At 34.0% G+C, this 12,589-nt stretch overlaps 1 protein-coding gene across 2 annotated transcripts; it reads left to right on the forward strand.

Moving 5' to 3' along the window:
• The first annotated feature begins 1,285 nt into the window (after nucleotides 1-1,285).
• On the forward strand, nucleotides 1,286-8,805 carry LOC132293407 (uncharacterized). 2 transcript variants are annotated; one of them, XM_059790878.1, is made up of 8 exons: nucleotides 1,287-1,671; nucleotides 2,345-2,441; nucleotides 2,532-2,647; nucleotides 3,413-3,457; nucleotides 5,248-5,273; nucleotides 6,207-6,342; nucleotides 6,445-6,569; nucleotides 8,530-8,805. In XM_059790878.1, exons 1-7 carry the CDS (start codon nucleotides 1,323-1,325, stop codon nucleotides 6,549-6,551), a joined length of 876 nt encoding a protein of 291 aa, XP_059646861.1. In that variant the 5' UTR covers nucleotides 1,287-1,322; the 3' UTR covers nucleotides 6,552-6,569; nucleotides 8,530-8,805. The 2 variants fall into 2 exon arrangements, with proteins under 2 accessions (XP_059646862.1, XP_059646861.1); XM_059790879.1 differs by lacking the exon at nucleotides 8,530-8,805 and having other exon boundaries at nucleotides 1,286-1,671; nucleotides 6,445-6,847.
• Nucleotides 8,806-12,589: the final 3,784 nt, after the last annotated feature.

Below are 12,589 nucleotides of genomic sequence, written 5' to 3' on the forward strand. Positions count from 1 at the left end.
TGCAAATATCGCTCCAATCTATATTTACTCTAATTTAGATTTACTTTGATGCTCTGCTCTGTAGGTAAGAAAAAATTTGAATGAAAGGGAGAAAATAAGGGATAAATGTGATATTTTTAGGGAAGAAATTTTTTTTTATTTTATATATATGTTTTTTTTTATTTTTTTTTCGATTGGATAAGAGAGAAGAAAATAAATTTATAATTTACTAAGTTAGATAAAGAAAGAGAAAGTTTTAATTATTTTTATTATTATATTTAATAATATTTATAATATTGCAATTTATAAAAGATAGTAGTGTAATTTAAATCTTGCATAATTTATAATAATGTTTAATTTAAAATTTCTATAATAGTTCACTTGTCTTTGTTTCTTTATTTCGTCTATTTTTTGGGAATGAAAATTTGTAAAAGAGGAAGATGGGTCAAAGAAGGACTAATCAGTTATTTATTTTATTGCCCCAAAGATGCCATTATTGACACTGATGGTACGTAAATGTAACTCATTAATAAAATAACTATTCAGAGTTCCTAGAGCTTCTTGTAAGGCTTGTTGGAAACCTCCTTGTCCGACTTGAGTAATTGCCATTTGTTGTTTAAAATTAATGGTTTCATTTTTGTAGTTTTCTAATTGTTCCAACGTTTTATAAATTGAATTAGTCAAATTTAATTTTTCTCGCTCTATCTTAGAGTATCCATTCACTCGAAACTAATCTGCTTTCACTTTCATTTTTTGCAACTGTTCAATGGTTCCACCCCCCCCCCCCCCCCATAGTCCTTCAGGACTAATTTGGCGTGATGGAATAAAATAAAAGAAAGTGAAATGGAATAAATTTTTTTTTTTCACTCTCGTGTTTGGTGTCAATTTTAAAGTTGGAATCATTATTCTCGGAGGATGATCATTCCATTAAAATCATCCCACCTTTAAACAAAAAGAATAACCATTCAATTCCATTCTCATTTATTCTATCACACCAAATTAGCCCTTATCATCATTCATTTCTTCCTTTATATTTTATTTCCACACCTCTTTTTTTCCATCCTACCCAACACTGCATAAAAATTAGAGGACAAAAACTTTACCCATAATATTATCAATTTGATGCAGGACATGTATAATATATACATATCGTGCTTTGAGATTGTTATATAAATCCCAAATATTTTTAAACATCCAAATTTTTTTTTTTTGAAGTGGTAATTATACAAGTAGTGACACGATACAATATTTTTGAGGGTTGGCTGTGAACTTGTTTAGTAAAGGAAAAAACACTATTTCAGTGTTATATAGACCCTAAAAGGAGACGAATTAAAAACCTTGAAATGAAGCCTGCGTTTCGAAACGCTTACACCACGCTCTCTCGCTCCTTAAACCCTACTCCTAACTTTACTCTCTTTCTGGTCCCTACTGTCTCCGCCATTACAGATTCTCTTCGCAGAAGTTACACGTCCCGACCATTATCTTGCCTTTTGTCTTCAATGGCGGGCGGTGAAACTCACTCGCCTCCCTCTTCTCCTTCACTGGAGAAGCAGTTCGAGGACTTCCGTCTTCAAATGGAAGATTCCGGAAACTTACGCAATCGCATTCGGGCCGTCGCTTTGGAGATCGAATCAGCCACAAGGCTAATGCATTCCAGTCTGCTTCTCGTTCATCAATCTCGTCCCATCCCTGGTAATGATTTTAGGGTTTAGGTGTAGCCTCTGTTTGGACGATGAGAAAGTTGGGGGCGAGAGAGGTTTTTTTAATTTTTTTTATTTTCCTTTTGGTTCTCGTTAAAAATGCCAGAAAAGGATAAGAAAATGTTCAATATTATGTTTGGTTAGCATTTTGTAAATACTTTTCTTGATTGTTTAATGAAATGATCAAGATGTTTTACTCTAGAGGTGATGAACGAACTTCCAAAATGATTCCTATGAATTGAACTGACGAAGAAAGTGGAACTCTGTGTGAAGGTTAAATGTCTCTTGGTTTTCAATCTCAAGGGACTCGCCTTCACTACCTTAATTTAATCTAGTGGATCAGTTGTGTAAATTGTTCTTTATATGTTTATATACGCATTTATATTCACGGACCCTTGCTTCTCATATTATTTCATATATTCTTTAGTTTCATACATTTCTTATCAACTAAACAATTTCACCATAGTATGCCCAAAAAACACTCCCACTCTATTGTCTCTCTCTTTTTTAATCACTGAATCGTGATCTTGTTAACTTCTCCAAAGAGTGGCTGTCTTAAACATTATATATTCTTTCCCTTTTAACAATTTGATGTGTAATATTCTCTAATAACATTTCAAATTAGGGCATGGAGTAATTTTTTCTATTCTTTTATTTACGATTAGATGTTTTAGAGAAGGCCAAGGCTCAAATTGGTGCGCTGAAGGAGCTTTATAATCGTCTTGCTGAAATTCTTCATGAATGCCCTGGGCAGTATTATAGGTGAGTGGGACACATGAAAGTTAGTTTGGTTCTAATTCTTTTCATTTGCTAATTATTGTTACTAGTTGTGGTTTTTGTGGTTATATTTAGGTATAATGGGGATTGGAGGAGCGAGACACAAACTGTAGTCTCGCTGCTGGCTTTCATGCACTGGCTAGAAACAGGGAGTCTTCTTATGCATACTGAAGCTGAGGGGAAACTTGGGTGTATGTTCTTTCTCCTTCGGTTGTTCATAATAACAACCTATATTTGTCGTTGTTGATTGCATGACTTTTTTTGGGGTGTATTTTATTTTTCATCCCTTTATTAAATGAACTTATTGTTAAGCTAAGTTTAGTGTTTGGTTGAGGTATTGAATTTTCAAAATAGGGATTGTAGAGTTATAAAATTGAGTTCTTCCATACAGAAGAACTTTCAAGAAATGAGAAAGCTTGAGAGGCTTTCAGTTGTGAAGTTGAACGAAGCAAAACCTAGAAGCACCATCTCACATTTCTCCTTGTCCTTGCATGCCATCCTCCTAGGCAAGAGTTCGGGTCAAATTTGAAATATATTGACCTTGTTTAGAATCTTAAAGTTGTTATATATGAGATTGTAAAACAAAAGAACTTATCTTAGTCATGCACAATCCTAAAAATATGTGGACATGAGACTGAAGATTTTGGTAATAAGTAGCTTATTGTCTTGTTTGCTTCATGTACACGACAAACCTAGTAAACATATAAGTTGGCAAAGACAGTTTTGTTGCTACATTATTTCCTCCATATTGTTTGATGGGTGAGAAAGAACTCATAACTCCAGCTGTTACTTGCCTTATATTATTATTATTATTATTTTTATGCTGGCTAGCCATGAACATGAATTGCTTAACAACTTGTAATGCTTTAAAAATTGCCTTATTAACATTCTTTTATCTCTTTCATCTTTTTATTTTTTATTTTTTTATTATTATTATTTTTTTATCAATCATGCAGTGGATGCTTCAGAGTTTGGACTGGACATCGAAGACTATCTTATTGGTGAGTGCTTTAAAGTTTCCACTATGTGTTTGTGTATGGGGATCAACAAATGGGACAGCTGAGCTGGGTTCGGATTTGGTTGGCCCACCCTAGCACTTGGGTGACATTTTTTAATAGAACTAAGCCTTGAAGGGCAAATTGAACCAGAAGGCTAGGTGTAACGGGCCGGGTGCTTCACGGTCCAACCCAAAAGCTTAAGTTATTAGGTGGTGTTAACACCCAATCCATAAATACCATTTCACTTCCCATCCGGATCCGATGTGGGACAAGGACCCCTTGTAACACTAGATCACTTTCTGTTAAGGTTTAACTAACTCGTACACTTCTACACCGCAATTGAATCCCATCTCTCTTAATTACGGGTTATGCAGAGTATTTATCTTTTGCCAAGTTAAGATAGTGTTGTTTTGACAGTAAAAGCTTTAAAAACACTAAATAGTTGCGGGCCACTTTAGAATTCACTGCATTGGAGGGACATGGAATTCATCTCCCCCACCCAACGGTCCCAACCCCACCACCAAAAAAGAAAACGAAAAGAAGAGAAAAGAAAAATAAGAACAGCCCACAGTCATACTCTCAGGATTTCATCATGTCCTTACTTATTTTCCCTTTCTGCCTGCTGCTGCCCTCACTTTGGTTTTAGACAGATTTTTTAAGGTTTCCTTTTCTTAGATCTATAAGTTGTCAGGGCTGATTGTTCATGCTTCACTCTTATGTAGAAAAGATGCAAATACGGCAGGACAAGGGTGGAGTTCTTGATACTGATTTTCCTAGACCCGGAGTACTAGATTGTTTTCTATTTTTCTGGAATGCAGAAAGGTTTAAAGGCTTAAATTCTTAGTCTTCACTAGATGAGGAAATTGCTGTTGCATTTCCCTGCTTAGGAAGGCTAGAATTATTTATTAGATAATTATAAGGCGAATTTTTTTATTGAAGTCTTAGTGATTGTTTTTATATCTGTAAGTTTGTATGTTTTCACAATAGTTTGGTGGTGCATTCAATTAAGAGAAGGCACATATAAAGATCCTTCCATAAGTATTTAATGAACACCAATGCTTGTTATACATGATAATTTGACGTGAACAAGTGTTTACATGAGGTGCATAAGAAACAAGCTGGGTGGGTACAAATTGATATGATATAGTTGGATTTTGGTTGGTTTTGAGCCTTACGGAGACCATAAGGAGTTAGAGCTGCCTTGCCTTAGCTTTTCTAGTTCTCTTTGTTTCACAATTTTCTCTGTATGCATTTGTAGCTTTTATGTTTTATTGGAGGGAGAGGGAAGGTAGGTGCGATGGAAAAGGTATCCTAGGGAAAAAAAGGTTTTTATTTTTATGTATTTATTTATTAATATTTTTTATGCTTTCCTTATCCTCTTTTGGTAAAAAAAGAAAAGAAAAGAGAAGGTTTGGCGGACCCAGCTGGAGAGCCGCCCTTCTCTTGAAAGAATAGGAAGTCTGTTTTATCCCTCTGTTTTTTTCCTCATCTCCTTCCCCTTCCCCTTCCCTTCCTTTAACTCTTTGCTCCTACCAAAAGGAGCATTACCACCATGCTGTACCACCCCTTTTATGGGTTGGAGAGTGTGCTCTGTTGATGAATATCATTTGAACTTGCTATAAATTTTAATGGTTTTGCGTAGGAGGTTGTTGTTTTTAAAGGAAATTTTATGTCTTTATGTTTGTTTTGGCATAAATGAAAAGTTGCCTACATTTCTAGTAATTGATCTGTGTCATGTATCATTTTTAATAGACGTTACTGATGTAATATCTTGTTGTCTTGTTATCATGCAGGAATATGTTTTATGTCCAATGAACTGGTAAGAAACATCCACCAAGCTCAAATAAAAAAAAAAAAAAAAAAAAATCTGATCTGTTGCCTTTTTCTGACTGTATATGTAGCTCTTTGCTGGAAATGAATTTTTTTTAAAAAAATATATAAATAAATAAAAATTGGTAGAAACTTGACAAATTTAAAAAGAAAATTGTTCAATTATGTACTTAGGATATTTTGGAAGACAAACATCTGCAATGGGTGCAAATATTTCTGGAATGTAATGCTCATTAGTCGTCGTGAATTGCAAATGTGTTCTATATGAATAATTTCTTATTGATCAAAGGCATGATGCATGATAATTTTTATGGCTTTCCTGTTGTCTTGATAGTGAATTTTGAGGATTGCTTTTGGGCACATCCCTTTCATGCTTTATGCTTGAAATTGATGGAGTGCCTTTTTGAACTGATGTGAAGATCTATGTCAGCATTCAGTAGTATGTGTAATTGGCCTTAGGTGAAGTTGAATATTGTAATTGGGTTGTCTTTTCTGACTCTGTATATATGTAGCTTTTTGATGGAAATGAGTGTTTATTTTTTTTTTTTTGAAATTGGTAGAAACTTGACAAATTTGAAAAGAAAAATGTTCAGTTATGTACTTAGGATATTTTGGAAGACAAACATCTGCAATGGGTGTAAATATTTCTGGAATGTAATGCTCATTAGTCGTCATGAATTGCAAATGTGTTCTATATGAATAATTTCTTATTGATCAAAGGCACGATGCATGATAATTTTTATGGCTTTCCTGTTGCCTTGATAGTGAATTTGAGGATTGCTCTTGGGCACAGCCCTTTCATGTTTTAGTGCTTGAAATTGATGGAGTGCCTTTTTGAACTGATGTGAAGATCTATGTCAGCATTCAGTAGTATGTGCCATTTGCCTTAGGTGAAGTTGAATATTGTAATTGGGTTGTGCAGCCAAGGTATGTGGTGAATCAAGTGACATCTGGGGATTATGATTGCCCAAGAAAGGTTTTAAAGTTCTTAACAGATCTTCATGCAGCATTCCGCATGCTTAATCTCCGAAATGATTTCTTGCGCAAGAAGTTTGATGGTAGGCATTGATTCTGATATTTATACCTTGTTTTTTGAAAACTTAAACAATTTCATAGTTTATTCGAGTTGTTGCAAAAGTTTTTAATCTCATTTGTTGCAGGAATGAAGTATGACCTAAGAAGAGTTGAAGAAGTTTTCTATGATGTTAAAATCCGAGGCTTGGCCGTTAATGGGGCAGCTCAAGGAGATGTGGTGGGAAACGGATAAATCCAAGGACAGTCATAGGTTAGAAAATTTGCATACTAGTAGTTTCATCTTTGTTATTGGCCACTGTACTTGAGTATAATTATGTTTTATTCACTGAATTGAATTTGGTAGACAGGGAAAGTCTATATTTTGCTTTCCAATGATAGAATGGTGAGGAAAATAGATTCTTAATGGGAAAGGGTTAGTTCACTGGTTTAAATTCTTTGCTTGTGCTGGAGGCTCATAGTACAAGCTTAACAATGTGTTTTTATGTTTTATTTAATGTTGGGTAACATGGATCCTTTAATAGCAGAAAATGTCCATTAGTTCTGACTAAGATTTTAAGCTGACCTTCAAACTACCTGATGCAGTTTCTTCGTTTTGCAAATCTGAAATTGGCTTGTGCAGAGGCACTAAGCATATATGGATGGAGTTGGGCTTACATTACAAATTTAGAAACAGGAGCAATTGCCCTAAAAATATTAGAAATATGTGGGGTGAATAAAAAAAAGTCAGCGGTCAATAGTTCATGAGGTTCACTGCTCTCAATGATAACAAGCCATTTGATCAAATATGTTTTTCTTGCTTGGGGTTGGCCACAGATAGAGTAAGGCTAGGTTTAATCCTTAGCCCATTTATGGAAAAGTGACCTGTTGATTCTGTAATTTATCCTACTTATCGGAATATATATATATATATATATATATATATATATATATATATATAATGTAATTTTTCCTACACAACGAACCGTTCAATTTATAAACCACCTAATTTTCTTCATGTGCCGGGTTTGATCCTGAAGGGAGAAGCTAAGGTTAATCTTTGTTCCATCTTTCAATTGTTTATCCTCAAACCACATGACCGATGTCCATTAATGCTGAACAAAGAAGAGTTGTCATGGATCTGTAAATGTGGATGGAGTGGAAGTTAGGGATATGGAGGCATGAGGATAGTGTCAGCTGTTATTTTAACTTTGATCAAGATCCATGGCTTTTCAGTCGTTTTTCTTTCTATTTCTCTTTCCTAATCAATAAAACGTGTGATTCAAGACAATTTTTCTTTTCTTTTTTATTAATTTATTAACAATTATCAAGTATGGAGTTCAATATGGATTGGGAGGATCTAAGATTTAGACATTGTTGACTAGTAATTAAAGTAGGAGAAAGGAGGAATGAAGTGACCTTATTTTGTTCTAGTTTGAAACATCTTAAAAGGGTAGTTTCAGAGTCAATTATAGAAGAATATTCTGATATAACTATATCCGAGTTACCATCCTAATTTTAGAAAAGGAATACTAGAAAAATATAAGGCTATACAGTAGGATATGTAGAATAGTGAGTCAACTTGAAATCCCGCTATTACAATCTTTATAAGGATTCAATAGTTATTCTACCCTCCTGGGATCTTTTGGGAGATATTGATCAATTTTGTATTGTTGGATCATAAGATTGTATGATCATAGAATCCTAGTGCAACAGAAGATGCCTAAATCATCTCCTCTAAACTTCGCAATTGATATCATTCTCTAACTGTTTAACATAGCATACTGAGGTAATTTCATTGCTTATTCCGGTATGCCTTGGCATTGTTGTAGCGAATAACTGAAGGTGCCGAGAGTTTCAACATTTCGGCAACTGTTTGAATCCTGGCAACTGTTCTGCTTTGTCCTTACAGAACTTGTTTGACACATGTTTGTGCAGCAAATGAAACGACCTTTCTAGTAATTTGCAATGCTAGCCTGTAAAAATGGCTACTCGGAAGTGCCAATGCATTTCATAGACCTGCTTTCCACATCTGTACATGCCAAATTGCCAATATTGGATCGTTGATTTTTCATGTGGATACATTAAGCTATGCCTAGAAATTCAGTGAGCCTGCTGTTCTGTTTTTGCAGGAGCATTAACGACTTTCTGAGAATTATTTTGTATATTCTGTTTGGTGTTTTGAGTTTAAAATTTCGTATGTACATCACTTACTGGGTTAAATATTGCTTCAGGCCATGCGTCGTTTCAGTGATGATTATCTTATATGTGCTTCCTGGGAAAGAAAAAGCGCAATCTGATATATAGTTTTGTCTCCTTAAATATGTCACTTCTATCTTTGTGAGATGGTGACTTGGTGGGATGTAAGTAAGCCATATGAAGTTGATGAAGTGGGAAATCTTCGTAAAGATTACTATCTTTTAGTCGAATCTTCTTATTATTAATCTTATGTAATTTTAAGCATTTTACATTGCTCAAACTCTAACCTGGAATTTAGTTGTTTTTCTTGATATTCCTTGTACTCCTTACAGCCATTTTGTTTATTTTTATTTATTATACTTTTGCAATTTGAACTCAAATTGTCCGTGGCTTTAAATTATAAAATAGATTATTTGTCCCTTATTTAATTAACTGAGAATTGAAAGTTGAGTTTAAGGATTTACTTTCTATAGTAAACTTGGCATGAGTACTCCTTATTTCACACAATAAGATACGTATTAAAAGATCTTTTAACATATTTTTTCAGGATTTTTGTTATATATATATATATATATATATATATTTACCGGGTGCCTAGTATATAATTTTGATCACGAGAAGGATAGCATATTTCCATATATCCCTAGGATAGCATTTTTTTTTTTTATCAAAGATGAGACAAGAGTGAGTGGGTTTCACTTTCACGTAATGTCACTCCAATATAGTTCTTCAAAACAAATGTGGTGGTGGTTGGTGGATTAGTTTGGGGTTTTTACCAAAGATTGAGACGAGAGGTTTTCATATAATGTCATGCATATGATTACTAAATAAAACTATAGGATTGATTGACATTTTTGTCTATATTAGCTGCTTAAATAGTGAAGTTCCACTTTGTAAGTGAGGTTAATTCTCTAAAAATCAACTTGCTACATGTACTTTCCCTTTTGAGTTGCTTTATGATGTGAAAGAATAGTATGTTAATTATCTTTTGATATTAAATATATATATATATATATATATATATATATATATATATATATAATATATATTTATATTTATGCTGCTGGCACAATTAAAAAATTAAATTATTATTAAAGTATATTCATATATCATTTTAATGGCACAAATATTATTAAAGGTGCACTGGACAAACAACAGGTATGAGTTTGAATTTAGATCAACGAAACATATATTCAGAAGTAGAGTTTAGATCAATGAAACATATAATCAGAACACACAAATACACGTGTGTCTATGTATGTATGTATATTTTATGAAATAAGGGGTGGAAGATAACAATTAGGAAGCAGTGTACGCTACAAGTATGAATGAAAGATGAAATCCCTATTATATTTGTTTTGGATGCCACCCAAGGGGAAGCATGGGATGGGAAGAAAGGGTGGTTGGGATGAAATTAAAAGGTGCCAGCTAATGAATGAATAGCCTGATGAGTGAACGTGCAAAACAGCCTGCTTCAGTCCAATCAAATTATTGTAATTTACTATATAATATCCATATATACATATAGTATAATATACATTCATACATGTATATTATGTTCGTATGTTGATACATACATATTGGCCGGTGGGCTGAGGTGCACGCTAGTGTCTAGAGGTGTCACCAACTAGCTGTCTCTCTCTCCTTACCCACCTACCCACCCACCCGTGAGGTTAGTGGCCCAATCCTCATGTGCGTCATCTTCCTTCCTTGGCTGCACTCGCCATTTGATTTCACCATGTTTTTCCATTTCAATTTCTGTTTAAAATTTGTTTAATCAGACATTTTTTACACGCAGTTGCTATTGAACGTATTCCTATGAAAGAAAATATCTGAATGAGACCAATAATCAAATTGCATAAGAAAAGAAATAGATTTCTAGTCGATATTAATTAAATTTGTGAATCAAACAAATTCTCTCATCCCTCCTCTTATGGAAGAGCCGGAGAGAATTTTGTACTCTTTATCAAAGGTGAAAATTAGATCCGCCTATAATGGCTCACTCTCATTGCCTAATGACGCAATAATGTTCACCTGAATGAAGTCTAGCCATTTCAAGCCAATCTCTCTCTCTCTCTCTCAATGTCTGCAGAACTGTTTGCAAATTATGAGAATGATGTGTCGTATTGAGGATCTCTTCTTCATTTCAAGTTGAACAACACAGAATTGACTTCAGGGGATGAATCCATGTGCTGGCTTTCAATCATTCTCTGCAAATGTATCATCATATCAACACACACATGAACCCACCACAAAACTCTCAACAATAACACCCATCTTTCTGAACCACATCTCACATTTCCAAGCCAAATAAATAAGAAAAACTTAAAAAAAATCTCACCGAAACTAAATGCAACAGCGTTCAGAATAACAAAATCTTTAAAATCCTAACGTTTACAACAGAAACTGCTTTAACTAGGACATAAAAGTTTTATCAACTCTGATTCGGGTGACAAAAGAATTAGCAATGAGATCTTTACAAAAACAAATACAAGTAAATTATATGTCTACAAACTATGAAATCACTAGTTTTGAACAAACTTAAATCCTTCCCTTCTAAAGTAGAAGATTAGGGTTCAAATTCTTTAGAGATAGAGTGGGTGTGTGAATCAGTTTCTTGCCGAGGTTAAAAATAAAAACATGTCATGCACAATAGCATACATGAAAATTATGTATGGTTGCACATTATGCAGTGCATGTGTTTGAAACATATTGCAATCCCCAAAATTTTGTAAAAGCTATTTAATACGCCACTCTGGGAAACCATGGTATGGATTTGGGATATATCTGATTCATTTGTTCCTACTCTTTCATAACTTCTTAGGCCATAACATTATGAAATCCATGAGCACGGGTGTTCACATTTTCCAACCTCATCCATAACCATTTGACTACTTTTATGGCTAAGGAAAAAAAAACAACACTATAATAGATCTGTAACGGTCATTTGTTTGACGGAAGAATCTTCAGTAGATCACAAAAGACTGTTTGGGATTACAATATCCAAACACATAATTATTTTTTTCCACTTGTGTATTCTACATCTTATCTCCTGCATTATGTGTGGTCAGAGAGCACAGAAGAGATCAGAACGTATCCCAATATCCAAAACTCAAGTAAAATGGTAATGAAGCCTACATAAAGAACAAAGTGGTACGGATTGTACCCACTTAGGATAGACAGTACAGATCAAGATGATCAATTATTAATGTTAAAGGCAATTACTTGATTAGAATACAAGAGTAATAAAATGATAAAATTTATGTCATTATAATATATAATTAGATGATGGCTTATCTCATCTCACATCATTCATGAAATGTGATATCCACCTGTGCAGTGCTAGTCCAAAAGTAGATGATTAATATAGTGGTAGGTGATCATGAAAATTTCAACTTAGTTTACCTTCCCAAAAAAAAATTCAACTTAAGATCATTGTTCATGCGTTCTTCAAACTCCATCTACTTGCACAGCAATCACCTAATATGCCACTGAATTGTTAGACTGCTTAGATGTTCACATGACAAAGAAGATCTAACCAGAGTTTAAGCTTCTCTCTCTCTCTCTCTCTGTCCCTCATAGACACACATCACTGTTGCAGCATGCAAGTATACAAACATGTATATTTTACAATATCTACAAGTAACAAATTTACAATTATAAGTGGGGATTGCACTTTGCCCAAGAAGCTTATCCCATCCCTCATTCATAAATCTTATCTGCTCCACTCTCAACTTGTGGGGTCTGTTTTTGAGAAACTCGAAAGATTCACTGATAAACCATCGCCACTTTTTACGAGAGAGATTTTATGTGACCTCACTTGTTCATGTTATGTATATGTATATGTATATGTGTGTGTGTATATACGTGTGTATACAGCTATATATCATGTCATGCAATGCATGTTCGTACAATTTCGTATTGAGATGCAATAAAATAAAGAAGAGAGAGAAAGTTACAGGATGGCAACGCGCAGCAAATATATACCATATATAAAATATCACTAACTTAGCTACACATCTTGTCAACCATTAAATGTTCCAAAACATTGGCTCTATGGCCTCTTTTCATTTCCACTCCTATATATACCTTCCT

Source organism: Cornus florida, unplaced genomic scaffold, assembly GCF_030987335.1.
Source record: "Cornus florida cultivar Cherokee Brave unplaced genomic scaffold, ASM3098733v1 CherokeeBrave_3.0.0_Hap2_Chr02, whole genome shotgun sequence".
NCBI classification, from domain to species: domain Eukaryota; kingdom Viridiplantae; phylum Streptophyta; class Magnoliopsida; order Cornales; family Cornaceae; genus Cornus; species Cornus florida.